This window comes from Mustela erminea, chromosome 7 (assembly GCF_009829155.1).
Source record: "Mustela erminea isolate mMusErm1 chromosome 7, mMusErm1.Pri, whole genome shotgun sequence".
Taxonomy (NCBI): Eukaryota; Metazoa; Chordata; class Mammalia; order Carnivora; family Mustelidae; genus Mustela; species Mustela erminea.
Window position 1 is genome coordinate 12,063,570 of NC_045620.1, and position 20,370 is coordinate 12,083,939.

General features: G+C 52.7%; 1 protein-coding gene across 2 annotated transcripts in view; it reads left to right on the forward strand.

Annotated features, from left to right (window-relative positions):
• The window catches only part of PREX1 (phosphatidylinositol-3,4,5-trisphosphate dependent Rac exchange factor 1), a 176,228-nt gene that overhangs the window by 69,894 nt on the left and 85,964 nt on the right, over positions 1-20,370 (forward strand). For both annotated transcript variants that reach the window (XM_032350412.1, XM_032350413.1), the window contains exons 2-4: positions 4,015-4,086; positions 8,082-8,204; positions 14,799-14,903. In XM_032350412.1, coding sequence (XP_032206303.1) covers positions 4,015-4,086; positions 8,082-8,204; positions 14,799-14,903 — 300 coding nt within the window. The remainder of the gene's footprint in view (positions 1-4,014; positions 4,087-8,081; positions 8,205-14,798; positions 14,904-20,370) is intronic.

Here is a 20,370-nt window from a genome sequence, read left to right on the forward strand (position 1 = left end):
GGCAGCACGACGGCGCGGACACTGCCTGGACAGAGATGGCGGGGCCAGAGCAGAGTCTCAGGCAGCCCTGGGAATCCTGAGAATGGCCTCGTCTCTAAGGGAGGTCCCAAGACAGAGCGGCTTCTGGCCGAGTGTTCCAGAGCTGTCAAGGCTTGGACCTGGAGTCGCCCCCAAGACTCCCTCTAACCACCCCGCCTGCACGGAGGGCATTGGCAGCGCCTGGAAAAGCCGATCGTGCCTTGGGCAGAGCAAGGGCTGGGCCCAGAGCCCCTGCCTAGCCATTCTTTCCGGGTCACGAGCTGCCCATTGTGCCCATCAAGCAGGCCTGTTTGCGGCTCCTCTGTGGGTGGCCCGAGCCTCTCATTGTCCCAGCACAATAGCGGTAGCTTTGCTTGCTCGAAGAAACCAGGACAGGAAGCCCCGATCTAGGCCAGCACTCCCAGCTTCCTGCTGTCCCCAGCGATGCTGGGCCAGCGCGCCTTTGTCTCCCTCCAGTCCCAGGAGGCTAGAGGCTGGCCTTCCCGGCAGCACTGCCCCTGCTGAAGCATCCTTTAGGAGCGCTGTCCCCGGCCCCTGTGACCCTTTAAAAGAAAAAGGTTAGCAGGCTTTCAGCAGGCTCCTGCTGTGTGTCGGGCACACACACCCCTTCCTTTCATTGTTCAGTGCTTTCTGTATGCCAGGCATACGGGGATGCTTGGGGATGCAGCTGGGAACAAGAGAGGCAAGCCCCCTACCCTCATGGAGCTTCCATTCCCTTTATCCTGTTGTGTTCTGAAAGGTAGGGAGGTCTTGCTGTGATCCCCCTATTTGGGAATTACTAAACTGAGACTCAGAGAGGCTAATGCATTTTCCTGAGGTTACACAGCAGGAAAGAGGAGGATCTCTGCTTAAACACAAACTGTCAGTTTCCAAACCTGGTCTTTATTGTTGGATTGGGGTAAAGGTTTCATTCCAGCCATGTTCCCTTCTTATCTTGGCCTTTCCCAGAGGAACAGATGTAGATTGCCTGACCTCACTCTTTAATAGACCTTTTTTTTTTTTTTTTTTAAAGATTTTATTTATTTATTTGACAGACAGAGATCACAAGTAGGCAGAGAGGCAGGCAGAGAGAGGAAGGGAAGCAGGCTCCCTGCTGAGCAGAGAGCCCTGGGGTCATGACCTGAGTCGAAGACAGAGGCTTTAACCCACTGAGCCACCCAGGCGCCCCCTTTAATAGACTTTTAATGCAAGATGGGAAGGTGGGGAGTGTATGAAGAGAAGGAGGGCTTCCTGGTGGAGGTGCCATTTGAGCTAAGTCCTGATGGATAAGAAGGAGCTGACCCATGTAGATGTGGGGAAGAATATCCTGCTAGTAAGAGCAGCACATGCATAGGTCCTGAGGCAGGAGTGTCTCCTGGCAGGTGGAAGAAATAGAATGATGGTGGGACTGAAGAGCGTTGAGGTGTGGAGTGAAAAAGTGCTGGAAGGTGTGGAGAGAGATTAACTAGGACAAGGTCAGGGGGGCCTCATGGGCTGAGGGAGGATTTGTTTTTTGTTTTTTTTTTTTAAGCACAGTAGGAAGCCATCCAGGATTTTAAGCTGTGGATTGACAGGCTTTGATTTACATATTTAATAGGATTCCTCTGGTTGTGTGTGGAGAAAGGACTTTGGGGGCAATGAGGGGGAACAGGGAGGAGGTGATTGCGTTGGTCTAGGCAGGACAAGGTGGTGCCTTGGGCTGAGGCAGGGGTGGCTATGGAGGTGGAGAGAAGAGGTTGGATTTTTTTTTTTTTTTTTAAGAAATATTTATTTATTTGAGAGAGCTAGAGAAGGTGCACGCACACGCAGGGGGAAGGGCAGAGGGAGAGGGAGACTCTTCAGGCAGATTCCTCACCAGCATGGAGCCTGATGTGGGGCTCGAACCCACGACCCATGAGATCATGGCCTGAGCGGAAACCAGCAGTTGGATGTCCAACCCACTGAGCCACCCAGACGCCCCCAAGGTTGGATTTTTAATAGCTGTTGAAGACAAAGCTGGTAGAATTTGCTGATGGATAGAAGTGGGGTGCCCGAGAAAAAGAGGCGTGGAGGGTGACTGGGACAGCAGGGGGTTTTTGGCTGGAGCCCCCCGGCAGGCGGCAGCGGCGTCAGTCCGGCTGGGAAGAGCTTGGGTGGTTTGGGTTGGGAGGGACGATCAGGAACTAGGATTTGGATGCCCTCGGCGTCTGGGTGGGATGTGTGGAATCTTCAGGGGAGAAGTCCAGGCTGGGGACTTAACTGTGGACCCAGGCGACTGGCGGAGACTGCTCTGCCCAGCTCTGTGTCGTCGACTTTCCTCTCCATGACCCACTACGTGAGGCCGCAGTGCACCACCCCCAAGAGACCCGAGTCCTTGGCTGGCCGGCACCCGGTGACAGACACTGACATCCTTGGCTGATGGAAAAGGATCTGACAGCCGTCTGTGGACGGTCAGCCTCCTCTTGGCCTGCCTGCCCCTGCTTTTTTCCGTCCGGGCTGTTCCCTCCATCTCCCCGCCACTAGGAGATGTCCCCAGACAAGCATGGGCACAGAGACACACTTAATTAACCTGCATCTGGGCTCTGCAGCGGGGACCCCGTGCAGATCCGCATTGCTATAATCAGCTGTGGCAGGGAGGGCACCCGACGGGCCACCGCAGCTCCTCATGGCCCTGTGGTTGTGACAGGACTGTGATGTCATTTTCACAGGGGATGGCCTATAGCTGATGCCAGGTCAGCCTGGGTCCAAGTCCTCGAGTGCGGACAGGCCAGGCAGAGTTTGCTGTGTGGGCCTCAGTCTCCCTCGGGTGCATCTCCCATCCCCCTCCCCCAGCCCCCGCGTTCTTATCAGTAGTTTTTCCATCAACAGCTCCATCCCTCCCCCACAAGGGCCAGGCCACCGTCATCTGTCATTTCTCATCAGCACGGCTGCATCCCTCCATTCTGGTGCCCCCCCATCATGCTCGACCCCTAAAATCCGGTTCCTCACAAAAACCACCAATATTCTGCTGATATTTAAAAACTGGGAGACTTTGTGCAAAAGAAAAAAAAAATCTTAATTTCTGGCTTCTGTTGAGAAAAATGCCAGAACACCTGGTGGCCCTGGGCCCGCCGCCTTCCCACCTGACCACACTTGGAAGGGAGAAGCGGCCATCCCCCTTCGATGGGACGTGCTTGCCAGCTCTCCGCGGTCCCCGACACTCCTTTGCCCTCTTTGTCGTCTGCCACATCACAGAGGACAGAGATGACCTCTCTTCTGAGCCCCTGAAAAAAGTGGCACAACAGCTGGGGTCTGTCCATACAGCAGGATCCCGGGCACCTGGAACAGAGAATGCGGGTGCTCCCTAGGAAGGATGGGGAGGATCTCTAAGCAGGATTAAGTGGGAAAAGCAGGTGCCGCGTGGCCTGGGTATGCTGCTGTGTTTTTGGTGTGTAAGAAAGGGGAAAAATAAGAACACGGGTGTGTATGTGTGTATAAGTATATATTTTCCCGTTTGTTATTTTTTGCATGAAGATTCTCTGGAAGGGGACCCGGGACATGAGCAGCTGTGGTTCCCCTGGGGAGGACTAGATGCCCTGGGGCCCCGGGTGCAGGAGAGAGGCTCTTTGTATTTTTGACTCTTTATGTTTTTGACTTTTGAAGCATGTGAGTATGTTATTATTTGGAAGTTACATTTTTGAAAAAGGAATTAAAAAAAAGAAGGGAAGTGAATTTTGACCTGAGAGAGTAAGGAGCACAGGGGGTGGGTCTCCCTGAGGGCCGGGCGTTGCTGTGTTCCCCGAACAGGGCCTGAGGTCACAGGGCCTGAGGTCGGAGATGCTCAGTCAACATCTGTTGACTGAATGGGGTGGGGATACTCCAGTGTGTTTAATGCAGAAGCTAGGTAGGTTTTTTCTTACTCCCTGCCCACGTCCCGTGTCCCTTCTCGGGGGCACTGGAACTGTGGCCCTCCTGTCAGGCCATCGCCGGGAGATCAGAGGCCTGGATGCTCACCTCTCCTTGCTTCTCTTCCTCTAGGCCTTTCTGCATCGCATCCGGCAGAACGTGGCCGACTCCGTGGAGAAGGGCCTCACCGAAGAGAATGTCAAGGTGTGTACTGCTGGGCCAGCCCCTTGCAGACGGTCCTGCCGCGGTGTGCCTTGCTCCTCTAGGGGCGAAGCTCAGGGGGGCAGAGTGGGAGGACCACCCCCCTGCTGGCAGCTGGCTTTGCCCTCCCACAGCCTGTGCTCCCTGCGGCCCCTGGGGGCTCTGCGCTTGGTGGGCATCAGGAGGACTCAGCCAACTTGAGACTTCGTCTCCTTGCTCGTCATGGCCATCCTGTCTCCCAGCCTACTCTGTGCCAAGCCCCCTGGCATGGAGCCAGTGGAAAATCCCTTCCCAAGTGCCCCTGGGAGCGTTGGCACCTCCAGCCACCCTCTTGGCAGCCCCGGCCTGTGCCCCTGCACTGGGCATTGAGTGGCGAGGCAGAGCGGTTGAGTCATTGGGTCCGGCCTTCGTCTTGGCTGCGGCTCTGGGGAGTTTCGGGAGGACATCAATAGGCCCTCTGTGTGCACGGCAGAGGTCCCTGCCCTGCCCGGGCCTGGCTTTCCAGCCTGATCTCACTCTCTGGGAAGCTGCCTTTAGTTCTTGGGGCTCCGGGGTCCCTGGTCCAGGGGGCAAGCGGGGGCAGCGTGGGGTGGGTGTCAGAGGTCCCTGACTTGCATTGCACACAAAGGGCTTGATCCAGCAGGACATTCCCCCCACATGTCTCGGTTAGTCTGGACAGGAACCTTATGGAGTGTAGTGCTGAGTCTAGCGTCTTGGGTAAGAAAGCTAAGACTTAGATGTAAAGAGAGCCGCTCAGGTCTTGCTGCCCGGATGGTCTCTGACAGCGCTGGCATTTAAGTCTTTTACACACACACACACACACACACACATTCTTCGTTCAGCAAATATTTACCGGGGACCCGCTGTTTATGATGTGTATTTCTTAACAATTGATTTCTTAATTGCAATGTAAAGATTACTAGAATTTTTGAATTGTAACTTATGACAGTTTTTAATTTTTTAATTTTTTTAAAAGATTTTATTTATTTATTTGACAGAGATCACAAGTAGGCAGAGAGGCAGGCAGTGAGAGAGAGGAGGAAGCAGGCTCCCTGCTGAGCAGAGAGCCCAATGTGGGACTCGATCCCAGGACCCTGAGATCATGACCTGAGCCGAAGGCAGCGGCTTAACCCACTGAGCCACCCAGGCGCCCTATGACAGTTTTTAAAAAATTACTTTTTTTTTTTTTTAAATGAGCTAAGATTCACATACAGGAAAGGGTGCATTGTGAATGTCAGACGTGATGCAGTGTCACATACGGACATGCCTGTGGACACGACCGCAGTGAGGACGGAGCATTTCCTGCCCCCGTGGGCTGCTCTGTGTCCCCCATCCCCCGCCCCATAAATGCCCACTCCTCAAAGCTGAGCCACTGATGAGTTTTGCCTGTTCACGAACTTTATTTAAAAGTGAGCTCTTTCACATCTAGTGCCTTTTGCTCACTGGTTTGTGTGTGTGACATTTGCCCGTGTTGTCATGTGTGGCTGTGACTTGGTCACTTTAATTGCTGGGTCGTAATCCATAGTACGAATGTCCCGTGATTTATGGTCCATTCTCCTGTTGACGGGTGTTTGGGTTACTTCCTATTCTGGGCTTTTATGGCCATTCTTATGTATGCCTTTTGGAGGATACATGCTCTCGTTTCTTTTGGGAGACAAATATTTATTCTGAAATTTTGCCGCTGTTCTTTGAAGGACGTCTGGCAGTAGGATCTGTGCTGTCTACTTTACCAGAAGCCGATTTAACCATGTGAACCGGAAAGAGTGAGAGAGAGCAACAGAACCAGACAGGGCAGGTGACTCCCCCCACCCCCACCTCCCTGATGAGTGTCCTCCAGGGCCAGGCAGAGGAGGAAGACACCCGCTGGCCCCCTCACAGTGCCGCCTTTGAGGAATGGTCTCACCTCTCTGCCTTCCCTGCCCACCCACGGGCCAGCTCCCTCTGCAGACTTTCTGGTGCATTCCGAAGGTTGGTGGGGTTAGTCTTCATTCCTTGAGCTCTTGACTCAGATGTCACCTTCTCAAAGGGTCTGTCCCTGGCCCTCCACTCCTCCCTGGGACTCCCTTCCTGTTTCACTTTGGTCTTTAGTGCTTCTGACTTCCCAGAACATTCTATTTTAACTTTTTGTTTCTTGTCCGTCCCCTTCCATTAGAATGTCACCTCCGTGGAGGCATGCGCTTGTCTGTTCCCTGCTGGATCCCCCCAGGGCCCCTAACAGTGCCTGGTACACAGCAGGTGCTCGGTCTGTATTTGCTGAACAAATGAGGAAGGAACCCTAGAGGGAACCAGGAACCAGTAGTAACACTGGTTACCCCTGCTGTGAGCCCCAGTGGGAAGGCTGGGTTGGGGGGCGGATCTCCTTACTGGATTCGCTGTACTGTGTTTTAGTTTTTAAACCACGTTGCTGTACTGTGTTTTAGTTTTTGAACCACGTGGGTACCTTCTTCAAAATTAAAAAAAAAAAATGCACCTCATTTTTAAGAAAAGAGGGGAAAAAAGAATTTATGCAGTGAAAAGGACCTTAAGTGAATAACCGAAGGTCTTCCTAGTTCTCTTTCCCAGCGGTCCCTGCGGGTACCAGCTTGACTCTTCATTCAGACAGTCTCTGCTTTCGCCAGCTTAGGGAGAGGAATGGCCTTTAAAAAATTTTTTTTTTGAATTTAAATGTATTTTTTTAAAGAGATTTTATTTATTTGAGGTGGGGGAGAGCAGGAGCTGAGGTGGGGCAGAGGGAGAGGGAGAAGCAGGCTCCCCACTGAGCAGGGAGCCCAATGTGGGGCTCAGTCCCAGGACCCTGAGATCATGACCTGAGCCAAAGGCAGATCCTTAACTGACTGAGCCACCCAGGTGCCCCTGTCTTTTTTTTTTTTTCCCCCTAAAGGAATACAAATGGGTCCATGCTGGAATCTTGCTAGGCACCATGATCCGCACCCCCACACTTAATAATGTATATTGAAGACCATTCCAGGATTCCATATCTCTATCCATAGAGCTGCAGATTCTTTTTATAGGCTGTATAGCATCTCAGCATATAGAATTTATTTGATTATAACCTGTCCAGTTTATTTAACTATTTTATTTGATGAGTAGGAGTCCCCCTTTGGACATTTGCCTTTTTCCCAGTTTTTTGCTTTTGCAAATAGGGCTGGAGTATGTCCTTGTCTGTCCACCAGGCTCTTCACTTGGCATTATTAACACATTGGTCTGGAGAATTCTCTGCTCTGGGGGCTGCCTGTGTGTTGTAGGGTGTTTAATAGCATCCTCAGCCTCTACCTAGGAAATCTGTGATTGTGGGATACACAATTGTCCCTGTTCGGAGACTACTGACTGACAGGCTGAATTCTACAATGTGGAATTGCTGGGTCAGATGGTACATGCATTTCAAACTTTGTAGATTCCTAGGGGGGAAAAGGCACTCCCGTATTGTGTGTGCACGTGTACACAGCGTATTTCGGACATCCTTCCCCATCCTGTTTTCTTTGGCCACATCATTTTAATAGGTGCGTGGACGTACCCTCATTGTTTTAAAAAATCAGCCTTTTGATTGGACGTGCTGGTGGTCTGGCCACGATGAAAACTGTTAAATGTCTTCATATAAAATTCACTGCATGCTGAGTGTGCGCCTCGGTTCCGTTGCTTACTGGACTGTGCGACCTTGAGAATGTTAATTTACTCTGGGTCCCTGCTCTTCATCTGTAAATGGGGAGCGACAGTCGTCTCTACATTGTGGGCCTGCAGCGAGCCCTGGGTGCCATAATGCCTGTGAAGTTCTTAGCCCAGGATTAGGCATGAATCCTGCAGAATTAACGTTGACCATATTTTGGTTTAGCATTATTTTTATTAGTGGTTAACTGGCTCCAGCCTATCGGAGTGCCTGTTGCATCGTTATATCCTCACCTACACTCGGGGTTATGGTTTTTTTTTCCTGTTTTTGCTTGATTTTGCCCTCCCTCTATGCCTTGGTTAACACGGTCCTTGGGCCTCCCTCTTCCTCACAGGTCCTGTTCTCAAACATCGAAGACATCTTAGAAGTTCATAAGGATTTCTTGGCTGCCTTGGAGTACTGTTTACATCCCGAGCCTCAGTCTCAGCATGAACTTGGGAACGTTTTCTTAAAATTCGTGAGTTCAGTGGCCCAGACCGCCCCTGTCATGGGCTGCAGCTTTGGGGAAGTGGGCTTCGTCCCCAGCTTCCTTGGCAGGCCTGTCTGGGAGGTGGGGCGGCGGGTGGCAGGCAGGCCCAGCCTCTGCCCCCCTGGGAGCGATGGGAAGCAGTTCAGGCCCAGCAGACTGGGTCTGTTCTTACTGGGCTCTCCCTCCCCTCAGTGGCACGTAGTGTGTGGCTCCCATTTCCTCAGGGCTCCCTGCTGAATGCCTGTGTCCTGGGGTTCCCCTGACCTCCTGGTCTGGCAGGGCCCTTCTGCTACAGAGTGACCAACAGGGGTAGCCGGGGCCAAGAGGGTGGCCTTGGCTCACACAGACCTGAGTGTGAGTCCCAGCCTGGCCAGCCCATAACCCATGAGGGTGTCTTAGGGTCCCACTTCAGCTGCCAGTCAGAGAGGCCGAGGCTTTTCATAGGAGCCTCTGTCTTCCTGCAGGATTGCCAAGTTGCTTGGAATGGTGAGGGGATGGTTGGAGGAAGGGGGCCGTGGGCACCCTAAAACCCAACCACTAACTACCGAATTGATTACACACTGACACAGACATTCTCATTGCGCTGGGTGCTGTTCGCAGTGCTTTTACATATTTTCATTCATTCAGGCTTCACAACAGCCTTCAACAGTGTGTACTATTATTGTTCTCACTTTGGACACGGGGGTACCGAGGCCCAGAGAGGGTGAGTCCTAGTGTGACTTACATAGCTCGTGAGAGCTAGAGCCCGGATTTGGAGCCATTGTAATCTGGCCTCAGGCTCATGTTGTCACCATCTTACATGAGAAGTGTCCTGAAATACATATGAAACACTTGCTGTGTCCCCGGCACTGTACTTGGGCCCGAGGTTGCTGCCCTTTATGAGATGAGCTTGTGTTTGCTGCCCTGAGGCTCGTGGGCTGGGGACACGGGCTGTGAAGAATATAAAATATGGAGGTGACAAGGGCTGACTCTGCTCGAGATTGAGATTGGGAGGTCAGGGACAGGGTTGCTAGACTGAGCAAACAAGAACACTAGTACATTTGGTAAATGACAGATAATTTTTTTAGCATATGCATGTCTCATGCACTATTTGAGATATACTAAGAAATGATTCGTTTGTTCATCTGAAATTTTGAATTCAGCTCGGTGTCTTGTGTTTTGTCTGGCAACCCTGGGCAGGGCAGGCCTCTGAAATGCAGTGAAATGGGAAGATCTTGGGGAGGGACATTCCAGAGGCTGAGACTAGCAAGGGCAGAGGCCCCAGACTGGGACAGGCATGTACGCAGGAGGAAGGCAGGCAGCCTGTTGTGGCCGGAGCAGAGTGAGTGATGGACGGAGGGCAGGGGTGCCACGGGGCGGGTGCCAGAGGGATCTTATTCTAAGAGGTGTAGGTTTTTAGCAGGGAGGTCACGTGGTCTGCACATCCCAAGCTGTGTGGATAGGCAGACGAGAAGCTGGGGAAACCCTTGTGAAAGTGAGACCTGGAGCTCAGGCTCCCCTCCGCACCGGAGCAGATGTCTACATGGCCAGCGCCTTCCCTTCTCTGAGTCTCAGGCCTTTTGGGTGTGAAGTGAGTGGTTTGGAGCACATGGCCTCCGTGGAGTATGTGTCACTCTGTGGGTGACTGTGGACAGCAGCCATCACCTCTGACAATCCTTGAGCCCTCCCCTGGGGCTCACCCCTCTTCCCCAGATGTCCCCATCTGGCACCTGTCCACATCTTCTCCTTCACAGCCCAAACCCACAGCCACCCGTTCCCCACCCGCCACATCTGTGTGTGCATAACTGCTTGTCCGTTTCTTCTTGGCACGACAATCAAAACCCCATGTGGGGCCTCTAGGGGGAAATTGAACGCTTGAGCTCTTAGCTGTGAAAAGCAGCGTTTCCATATCTGCAGGGTCTCAGGCCTGAGACGCAGCTGGGATGGGGCTCCGTGAAAGGCCGGGGGGAGGGGCTGGGCATGGTTTGAGGAAGGGGTGTTGCCCATTTGCTAAATTTAACCGCTCCAAGCCTCGAGCCTTTGGTCCCCTGCCCTTTTTTCAAGCTGAAGGAGAGGAGGACGCTGCAGAGCACGTCAGAGAAGGGGCTCGGTGGATGAGGAATGGCAAACCTGCAGTGACCTTATCACTCCCTTACTCTCCTCTCCTGCAGCCATGGCAGACATTACTAATCAATCACAGCATTCTGCCTCCGGGCTCCCTAGGGCGGCTCCAGAATCCTTCTCACCAGTGTTCCAGCCAGTGCTGTTCATCGATTGGGGTTGGCATGTGAAAACAGACAGATTTGCTTCTGCTTTCTGGCTCAAACTTTTCATCGTACAGATGGAGATGGACAGGGAGACCCTGTCACTTCGCCAGACTTGGGTCCAATTTTTCATTTTCCTCCCCCTTTCAGAGTGTGCATTTATGAGGACTGTCTTCATTGGAAGTGACAAAACTACCAATTCAAATAGGTTTAAACAATCGAAAAAGACTTTACAGTGCATACGGCACATACAAATGAAATACTCCAGTGAGTGGGCTTTAGGCATAGCTGGATCCAGGGCCCCATATGGTGTTTCCAGGACTTGGTCTGTATCTTTGGGCCCTAATTTCCTCTGTGTTGGCTTCATTCTTTGAGGGCTGTGTTCGGGGGGTTACTTTATGCCCCATAGGGTGGGAGGGGTGACCCTCGGCAGTTTCAGGCTGACACTCTGCCTGCTACAGCAGGGACGGATCAAAGAGAGCTTCTCTTCACGGTAATTCCGACATGAGTCTTTGAGGGCTGTTCTTGCCCAGCTTGGGTCATGTGGCCATGGCTGCCAGGACAGGGAGCTCTCTGGTTGGTTTGACTTGGGTCATATGCTCACTTGTGGTGCCTGGGAGTGGAGTGGGGTCTGTGGGCTCCCAAGTGGAGGAGGTGGATCCCAGGGGAGAAATTGGGGGCCATGACTGGAATAGCGGGGAGTGGCTGCTTGGGTAAAAGACAAGACATGGTCCCGCAAAGAGCCCGGGGCACAGTCGCTATAGAGCAGGGTTATCTGGAAGAAGCGTGGGGCTGGCTGGAGGCCTGTTGGGCTCCTCTCAGTTCCTCTTCGTGCTTTCTTGCTTTCATTCAGGGTGCCTGCTGTCCCCACTGGGGCTCCAGCAGAGACGCAGCGGATGCAAAGCCTGCCCCCGTGGAGCTCACAGTGGCCCGGGGCAGGGGTGGGGGGCAGCGTGGAGGGGTGGGAGATGGACAGTGCGCAGCTGAGGAGTAACATGTCCTGGGGGTCTGGGCCTTCTGCGTTCCCTGGATTGGCCCGGTCCTTTCCCCGGTGGCCTGTTCTCAACCTGTGAGCTCACTCGGCTCCCTTCCCCCCCACTCTGCCCGCCCCTTCTTCCGCCATCAGAACCGACCCACTCCCTGTTCCGCCCTGTCATAGACCTGTTCACTGTGGGGTAATGAACTTGCCGACGTCCTAATAGTAACAGCAGCCCCAAGAAGAACAGCTAATATTTAGTGAGCCCTCGCTGTGGGCCATTTTCAGCCTTTACGGTGTATTCACCCAGTAACCCTCACAACCACCTTATGGTGGAGACGCTATTGTTGTCTGTACCTTCTGGACAAGAATGCAGGGGCTCCGAAACGTGACAGACAGAGAGCCGGCAGCCTGGGGAGCTGGACTCTGAATGTGGCTGGAGAACTTGCACTTGGGCTTACAGGTTGATGCTGATAGAGCCCCGGAGGCTCTGGTAGCTTATCTATAAATAGGACTGATAGTGGGGGTCTGTGGCCCCAGGAAATGTTAAGGTCTTCTGGCTGCGGAGCAGTTTTTTTCTAGAGCTGGTTACATACGGTTGGGACCTCCTGCTGTCATCCCTGTGCCTGCATTCAGAGCCCAGCCCCCGCTGTAGAGTCCTGCAGACCTTCTCTGCAGGAACAGGCTCCAGACAGGCCCCTTTCCCCCTTCTCCGCAGCCCACCTCACCATAGTCTGCCCCCGGAGGCCTGGCTCCCCATGTCTCTGGCAGACCCCTGTCCACATCTTTTTCCTTGCTTGGGTGAACCCCTGCAGTCCAGACTTGTCCTGACCAGTCTCCACTGGCCTCAGGAGTCCCCTGGGCTCACTGGAGACAGTGGAAATGGAAAGAGGTCTGCTTGGGCAGTGTGGGGGTCACTGGGGTCCCCTCTTCTCCTTCCCTGTCCTCATGGATCTGCAGGCACCGGCCGAGGGAGGAGGTCATTGGGGATGCGGCGCGTGTTCCTGTGTGTGCGCCAACGCGGGCCGTGGTGTCTGGAGATGTTGCTTGTGGTCTTATGATATTATAGAGTGTTTAGCCGCTCCTCGGAGTGTGTGTCAGGGTGGCTTGTCCTGGATAGTCGTGACATTGTTTGTTTTGGTATTTTTCTCTGTTGATTCATGTTTATTGGTTGTGTGTGTAGCCTAGACTTCTAAGGATTTTGAGATGTCTTATAGAGTCCACGTGTGCCTGGCACTGACCTCCTCATTCTCCGTGGATCACTTACCTCACCAGCCGCTCCAGGAAGCGGGGGGCTGACATGGTGTGTGTTGTGGATGAGGGAACCGAGGCAGACAGAGGTGAAGCAGCTTGCCCAGGGCTCTCCACTACTCAGGGAGCACGGGGCTGGGCTTATGATCCAGGGGGTGTAGTTCTAGAGTCACTCTAAGCTTGTCCCCATTATCTCTAGCCCCCCCTCTGAGCTTAGTTTGTGGATCTGTGGCTCGAGATTTGTCCGCTTTGGCCTTTTCCTCCCGTCCCCATCTTTTGCCGTGACCTGGAGCTGCACATCAGCAAGGGGGCTCCAAGGGGTCAAGCCCTGGTGCTCCCGCTTCACCAGGCATGAGCCCTTGGGCCTGTGACTTGGCCTCGGTTTTCCCCTATGACAGTGGGGAGATAGTCATTACCTGTCAGGTCGTGGTGAGGAATGCCTGAGTGTCCCTGCATTCCAGGAGGGCAGAGTGTGGCAGGGACCAAGGGGTTAGCACACACTCTGCCATGTTGGCCTTTAGCTGTGGCTGTGGGCCCTTCGCTGCGGAGCACATCTGCTCAGGTTGTGCACTCACTGCCCCAAGAGCTGGGTTGGAGCGGGCTGGGGCAGCTTACTGATTCTGAAACCCATCCTCCCTCCTCTTTGGTTTGCTCTTTCCTGCAGCTACTCCATCAGCAGGGCGACAGTGGCTTTGTTTAGAAGCAACATGACTGGCTGGCTTTGCTAGGCCACCTCTTCCTTCCTTAGCTTCTTGGGGTCTCCTGCCCAACCCTCAGCCCGAGGTGGAAGCCCTTCAGCCCTTCCTGTCCCGTGGCCTTACCCAGGACATCCTTATTTAAGGTTTGGCAGGCTGGGAGGTGGTGTTCTCTGAGCCTTTTGGAGCTGAGGATGCTCACTGCAGAGCTTCCTGTGAGTGCCGGAAGCCCTGACTGATGGTTAGAGACCTGGTGACCCACAGGTGACCTCTAGATTGGATGGAGTCCAGCTTCGGGCTTAGGGGCATTTGGAGGTCAACAGAGCTATCCCCTTGCCTCAAGAGTGCCACTGCTGTGTAGCAGCGACCAGGGTTCTACTCCCCCCCGCCCAGCCCCCCAAATTCCTGAGCCTTCTTTAGATTTTTCAGGTTCATATATACAAGGCATTGCACATAGTAGGTGTTTAAACTCCAGCTGGTTAGCACATGTTCACTGAGGCCCTACTGTGTGCCAGCCACTGTGCCAAAATCGGAGGCTACCTCAGTGAACAAGATAGCTGTGGTCACTGCCTTCAGGGAGTTGACTGCTGTGTGGGAATAGACAGATAAACAAATAATCTGAATCATTCCAGATTACACCTGTCTGGCTGCTTTAGCTAGGGTCGCCCAGGTGTTGTTTGAGGAGGTGGAATCTGAGTTGGGGAGTAGCCAGGCTTGGGGGGAAAAATGTTCTGGGTAGCGGGTATGGCAAGTGCAAAGGCCCTGAGGTAGGAATAGGCTGGCGAATACGAGGAGTAGCTGGAAGCCCAGTGAGATGAGGTCAGAGAAAGACAGGGTCACATTATCTGGCCCTTGAAATTCATAATCAAGTGTTGGGTTTCTTTTGTAGTGCAGTGGAATACCACTGGGGGGTTTTCAGCAGGGGTGTGACACAGCCTGACTTGCAATTTAGTGCAAAGGATGGACATTTATGGAGAACTTAGCATATGCCAAAGCCTTACGTTTAACTCATTTAATCCCTCTAACAACCCCGTGAATTAACTGAATAACTCCACCTTCCTGATGAGGAGGTGGAGGCACAGAAAGGCCACAGAAAGGCCAGGGAACTTGTCCGAGTTCATACTTAAATGCAGAGCCAGGATTGCAAGCCCAGGCCTCTGGCTCTGAGTTTGTGCACTTGACCCTGGGCCGTGCTGCTTCCTGAAAGGTTACTCAGGCTGCTGGGCGCAGACTCAGGGTAGGAGTGGAGGCTGCGAGGCCCACAGTGAGTGGACGGCACCCTATCTGAGGTCCCTCCTGCTCCGTGGTCGCCCTGGGTCTGGGGCTCCTCCCAGGCTGGCCCAGCCATGGATGCCTATCAGTGCGTCTCCTTTCCCGCCACGGGCTCTCTCCCACAGACTCTGTCCTTGTCTTGCAGAAGGACAAATTCTGCGTGTATGAGGAGTACTGCAGCAACCATGAGAAGGCCCTGCGGTTGCTTGTGGAGCTGAACAAGATCCCCACTGTGCGCGCCTTCCTTTTGGTAAGTGTGCTTGTCACCTTCCCTTCCACCCAGCCCAGGCTTGTGAATCTCTGGATACAAGAGAGCTTCACGCCAACCCGTGTTGTGTTGCCTGGGTTAGCTGCTCATAACAGCTGGGGTAACTCTGGGATCACCAAATGTTTTCTATACAGGGCCAGATTTTTGCCTTTTTGAATCACGCACTCTCTGTCACAGCGACTCTGTTTTGCCCCTAGATCATATGCAAAGGAGTGAGCATGGCTGTGTTCCAGTAAAACCTTATTTACAAAACAGGCAGCGGGCTGGATCCAGCCCTGGGGCCACGTTTGCCAACTCCTGATCTAAAGTAACGATCCTAATAAGAGTGGCAGCAAATGGTAGTAATGATTGTATCCTTAGGATTATTTAATTATAAGTGAATGAAAACCCAGTTAAAATTGGCTTATGCCCCCAATTTGTTTTTAAAGATTTTATTTATTTATTTGACAGACAGAGATCACAAGTAGGTAGAAAGGCAGGCAGAGAGAGAGGAGGAAGCAGGCTCTCCGCTGAGCAGAGAGCCCGAGGTGGGGTTCAATCCCAGGACCCCGAGATTATGACCCGAGCCGAAGGCAGAGGCTTAACCCACTGAGCCACTCAGACACCCCCCAAAATTTTTTTTATGGGTTCCCTTTTCTGGGAAGTTTAAGACCCAAGAGGGCTTCAGGCACAGCAGAATCTAGGTGTTCAAATATGTCATCAGGGATGTGTTTCTTGGTTCTGCTTTTCTCTGCCTTGGCTCCATTTCCAGGGAGGCTTCCCCACATGGTGCCAGTGACGCTTCCAGCTGCTCTGCTCTTACACCTCAGAGCAGAGCAACTTTGAGATCAGAAAGTTCCTCTTTCTCTGTAGATAACAGCAGAAATCCTGGATCTGATGCTCATTGGTTCAGCTTGGCTCAAGACCTTATCCCTGAACCAATTGCTGTAGGTGGAGGGTTTGGTTGTTGCTCTGATTGGTCACTGCTGAGCTGGGGGGTGTAGTCAACTCCACCCATACCACAGGCCCTAAGGGTGTGGAGCCCTAAAGGACACTGGGTTTGCACTTGTGTGTGTAAGTTGGGAAGAGACGTTGGTCAGGCCAGACGGCAGACAGACATCCTTGACGGGCTTCTCTACAATTGCAGAGAGCTTCGCTTGTGTAGAAGGGTTCTCATCTGTGATTTCCTTGAAGTTTTACCAGCCACTGTATGTTGTGTGTGAGTTACAATACACATTTGTCTGCTCTGCTGACATCCCAAATAAAAGTGGTTTAAACAAGGTACACGTTTATTTCTCTGTTGTGGTAACAGCGCGGATGTAGACAGCCTGAGGCCGGGGTGGGAGCCCTAGTGTCTGGGGCCCATGGCTTGGGCTGGGCGCTCACCTCTGTGGTCTAAGTTGACCTCTCACGACTTCCACATTTGGGTAGTGGCGTGCAGGAAGGGGGTAGAAGGAGGGCCTGCCCTTCTCCTTTTAAGGGCACACAGGAAGCTGCCCATATCTCTTCTACTCATGTCCAGGACCTCGCCACAGAGCTACACCCGGTTGCAGGGGAGGCTGGGGCATGCATCTGGGTGCCCAGATGAAAATTCTCTTGCCGTGGAAGAATATAGTAGGGGACATCGCGTGGCCCTTGCCAGCAGGTGATTTTGAGAACTCTAAAATTTGGAGTGACTTCCCAAAGCGAGCATCTCATGGGTTCGAATCCTGATCTCTCACTTCTAGATCCCCTGCTCATTCCGTCAAAGACCAACACTGCCACCCGCAAGCTCGGTTTTATTTCCCAGCAGAGCATAGAGAATAAAGCACAACGAGTAGAACAGCTGACACAGCACAAGGAGTGTTAGGCATGTGCCCAGGGGGCCGCCCTGCACAATGAAATTCTTACCTGCACATCTCCCTCATGCACAGTCTCCAACAAAGAATTTCCAGAACTTGGATTCAGAATGTGTGTCTCCTTCACTAGTGCGTTCGTGTTGCTTGGTCCATTTCTGGGGAGCACCTGAGGAAGGGCAGATGGGTCTCGAGTGTCTTCACGTTCACTGATGCTGTTGGCCGCTCTTACCTGCGTCCTCGCCGTTTCAGTTTTGTACTTACATTCGTCAAAGAGTCAGGGCCAAAAGCAAGGATAAAGTCCTGTAATACGGGACCACGCACGGCCATGCTTCTGTGATTGACCTGCTGATTCGAGTCCGGGAGTCCCTGCTGCCCAGGCTCTAGGCTCCTGGCTCAGGGCCCCTCTTCCTGGGGGTGTCCCCTGGAGCTCCTCTGGGTCTTGAGAAGCAGGAAATGCCGGGATGGTGTGAGCAGGGGTGTGGGAAGGGAAGGGCCCCACTTCCTCTTTCCTTCCTTCTTCTCTCTCCTATGGTCCTCCGGGTGGGCCCAGCTGCCGTCTTCCTAGCAGCAGCTCCACGGGGCTGGATCAGGCAGGGGGAGGACACGGGCGGTGCCAGCCCATGCGTCATCTTCCTCCCTCCTTGCTGGTGTCTCCGGCTTTTGGCCGCCGACAGAAGAGCTGTCTCAAGTCTTCCATGGGCTGTTGAAACGTTGGGAACAGACGGGATCTGGCTTTCCAGTCAAGATATGTTGTGTGCTCGCTGAGAGATAGGATGGGGACTTCCTCATTCTGTGACTTAGTTTTCTTATCTGTAAAATGGGGTAATTTATTCATTTATTCATTCATTCATTCATGCTAAGTCTTGGGGTACGACAGTGACCGAGGCAAGGAAAGGCCTTGCTCTCATGGAACAGCCATTTTAGTGGGAGAAACTTACCTGCCGTGTCTTGGGGTGTTACATCCTTTCAAGGAAATACAGTAAGTTAAGGATGGCAGGATGTTTGGAGGGAATTAAGGTGGTGGCTGCTATTTTAGATTGGTCGGTGGGAGAACCGTGTCTTACGTGATATTTAAGCAGAAACTTTGGTAAAGTAAGAGAGAGAGGCAAGGAGTATTGGGAGGAAATCATTCCAGGGAGAGGAATCGTACGTCCCAAGGCCCTGAGGTAGGAGAGTGTTTGATGAATAGCAAGAAAGCCAGGGTAGTTGGATTGGAGAGTCTGAGAGGAAAGTGGGAGGAAGTGAGATCAGAAGAGAGAAGCCAGATAATGCAAGGAACCTTTAGGCAGTGGAAGGGATCTGAGATTCTCAAAAGGCTTTTCTTACAGCGGATGTAGCGACAGGCACTAAATGCACTCATCGTGTGACCGCTCCCGTGATCAATCCTGTGAAGGAGCAGCATTGAAAGAGAGAATTTCCAAAAGTTCTTCCCATCGTACCGGAGCGTCATCTTGCTAGAACAGTGAATGACAGCTCTGTGTGTGTTTGCGTTTTGCGCCCCCCCACCCCCGGCCCAATGAAAACAAAGTAAAACAAGAATTTGGAGTGTCTGGGGAGAAGTGTGGTTGGCAGCTTTGACACTTACGTGAAAACCCCTTGATCCTGGACAAAGAGCCAGACCCTTCCCCTGCCGGGTCCTTGGGGCTTTTGGAAAGTGCCCCCCTACCCCCAGGCTCCCCTCTCTCTGCCCAGAGCTGACATCACCAGGACAGCTTGTGGCGAGCCCTGGCTCGGAGGACAAAGGCCTGAGTGTGAGCGGTGTGGGGCCTGACATCTCCCAGCTGCTGCTGCTCGGATACCCACTCTGTGCCCGGGGGAGGTGGGGGGCTCGGGGGTCGTGCAGCTCCTGCCAGAGCAGGGACCTGGGCTCCCCGGGGTTCTGCTTCTCCAAGGAGAGGGCCCACCAAGCTCCCTGCAAGACAGTAGCTCTGGGTCTCGGACCCATCCTTTTGCTTCTGTGTGCCACTTTCCGTCTGGAAGAGGGAGATAATGTCCCCTCGTATCCTGGGGCCGTGAAGATGAACTTTACATGGTGGAGCACAAGGTACAGGGCCTGGCACGTGGTAGTCACAGGGCATATGTTCCCTGGGCTTGCTTTCACTTGAACATAAGCAAGGATTGTGTCTGCCTTGTTGGGCAGGTGCCCCAGCGCTTGGAACCGTGCCTAGCCCATAGTCCGCACACAGTATATATTCACAGAACGAATGAATGAGGGAATGAACGAGTGATGGGATGAGAATTCTTTGCTGTGGGAGCTTCTGTGTCATTAGCAGTCTGCCCGCGCGGTGTTGAGGAGGAGGACGGGGACTGTGGGGTGGGCTGGCAGGTTGCTCTTTCCTTAGTGCGTCCCTTCTTCCTTCCTGTGTGCATGTGAGCACGCACGTGTGTCGTGGGCACATAGTAAGCCTGGGACAGGATGGCAAGGAGGTCACAGGGCGGGGGGCGGTGAGGACTCAGTTCACTTTCCAAATCCCGTTACCCTCCCTCTACAGAGGTAACCAGCCCCTGTTAGAATTTGGTTTATTTTTCCTCCATCCGTGTCTTTGTATTTGACGACAGATGTGTTCCCCACAAACAATGCCTAGTTTGGTTGTGTGTGTTTTTAAAAGCTTTGTATGAATGGGTTTGTAGCAGCCACATCCTTTAGTCTGTGTTGCTCCGTGTGGTGCCCGACCCCCCGTTTCCCACACCATGGACTGTGGCACCGTCTCGCCTAACAGGCATGTTTTTCCATCCTTCATTTGGTGGCTGTTTAGGTTGCTTTCCATTTTGTGCTGTCCCACACGAGGCAGGTCTGAATGTCCCTGTTCCTGTCCCCTGGTGTGTGTCTCTGGAAGTTCCTGTAGTTCCTACAGACCAGGACTTAGCACACTATTTTTTTTTAAATTTTTAATTTTTTATAAACATATAATTTATTTTTATCCCCAGGGGTACAGGTCTGTGAATCGCCAGATTTACACACTTCACAGCACTCACCATAGCACATACCCTCCCCAATGTCCATAACCCCACCCCCTTCCTTCTCCCAACCCCCCCCCCCCCCCAGCAACCCTCAGTTTGTTTTGTGAGATTAAGAGTCACTTATGGTTTGTCTCCCTCCCAATCCCATCTTGTTTCATTTATTCTTCTCCTACCCCCTTAACCCCCCATGTTGCATCTCCACTTCCCCATATCAGGGAGATCATATGATAGTTGTCTTTCTCCGCTTGACTTATTTCGCTAAGCATGATACCCTCTAGTTCCATCCATGTCGTCGCAAATGGCAAGATTTCATTTCTTTTGATGGCTGCATAGTATTCCATTGTGTATATATATATACCACATCTTCTTTATCCATTCATCTGTTGATGGACATCTAGGTTCTTTCCATAGTTTGGCTATTGTAGACATTGCTTAGCACACTTTTTTGTAAAAAGCCAGATAGTGGTGGACAGTTCAGGTGTTGGCTGTCTGTTAAACCGCTCATCTGTGCCACACTTGCTCGGAAGCAAGCACGTGCAGGTACGTAAATGAAGGATGTGGCCGTGTTCTAGTGAGACCCTGCTTGCTGCAACAGAGAGCTGTGGGATTTGGCCCAGGAGGTGGGGAGGTGGGCGGGACAGTTTGCTAGGCCCTGATCTAGGCTTCGTGCT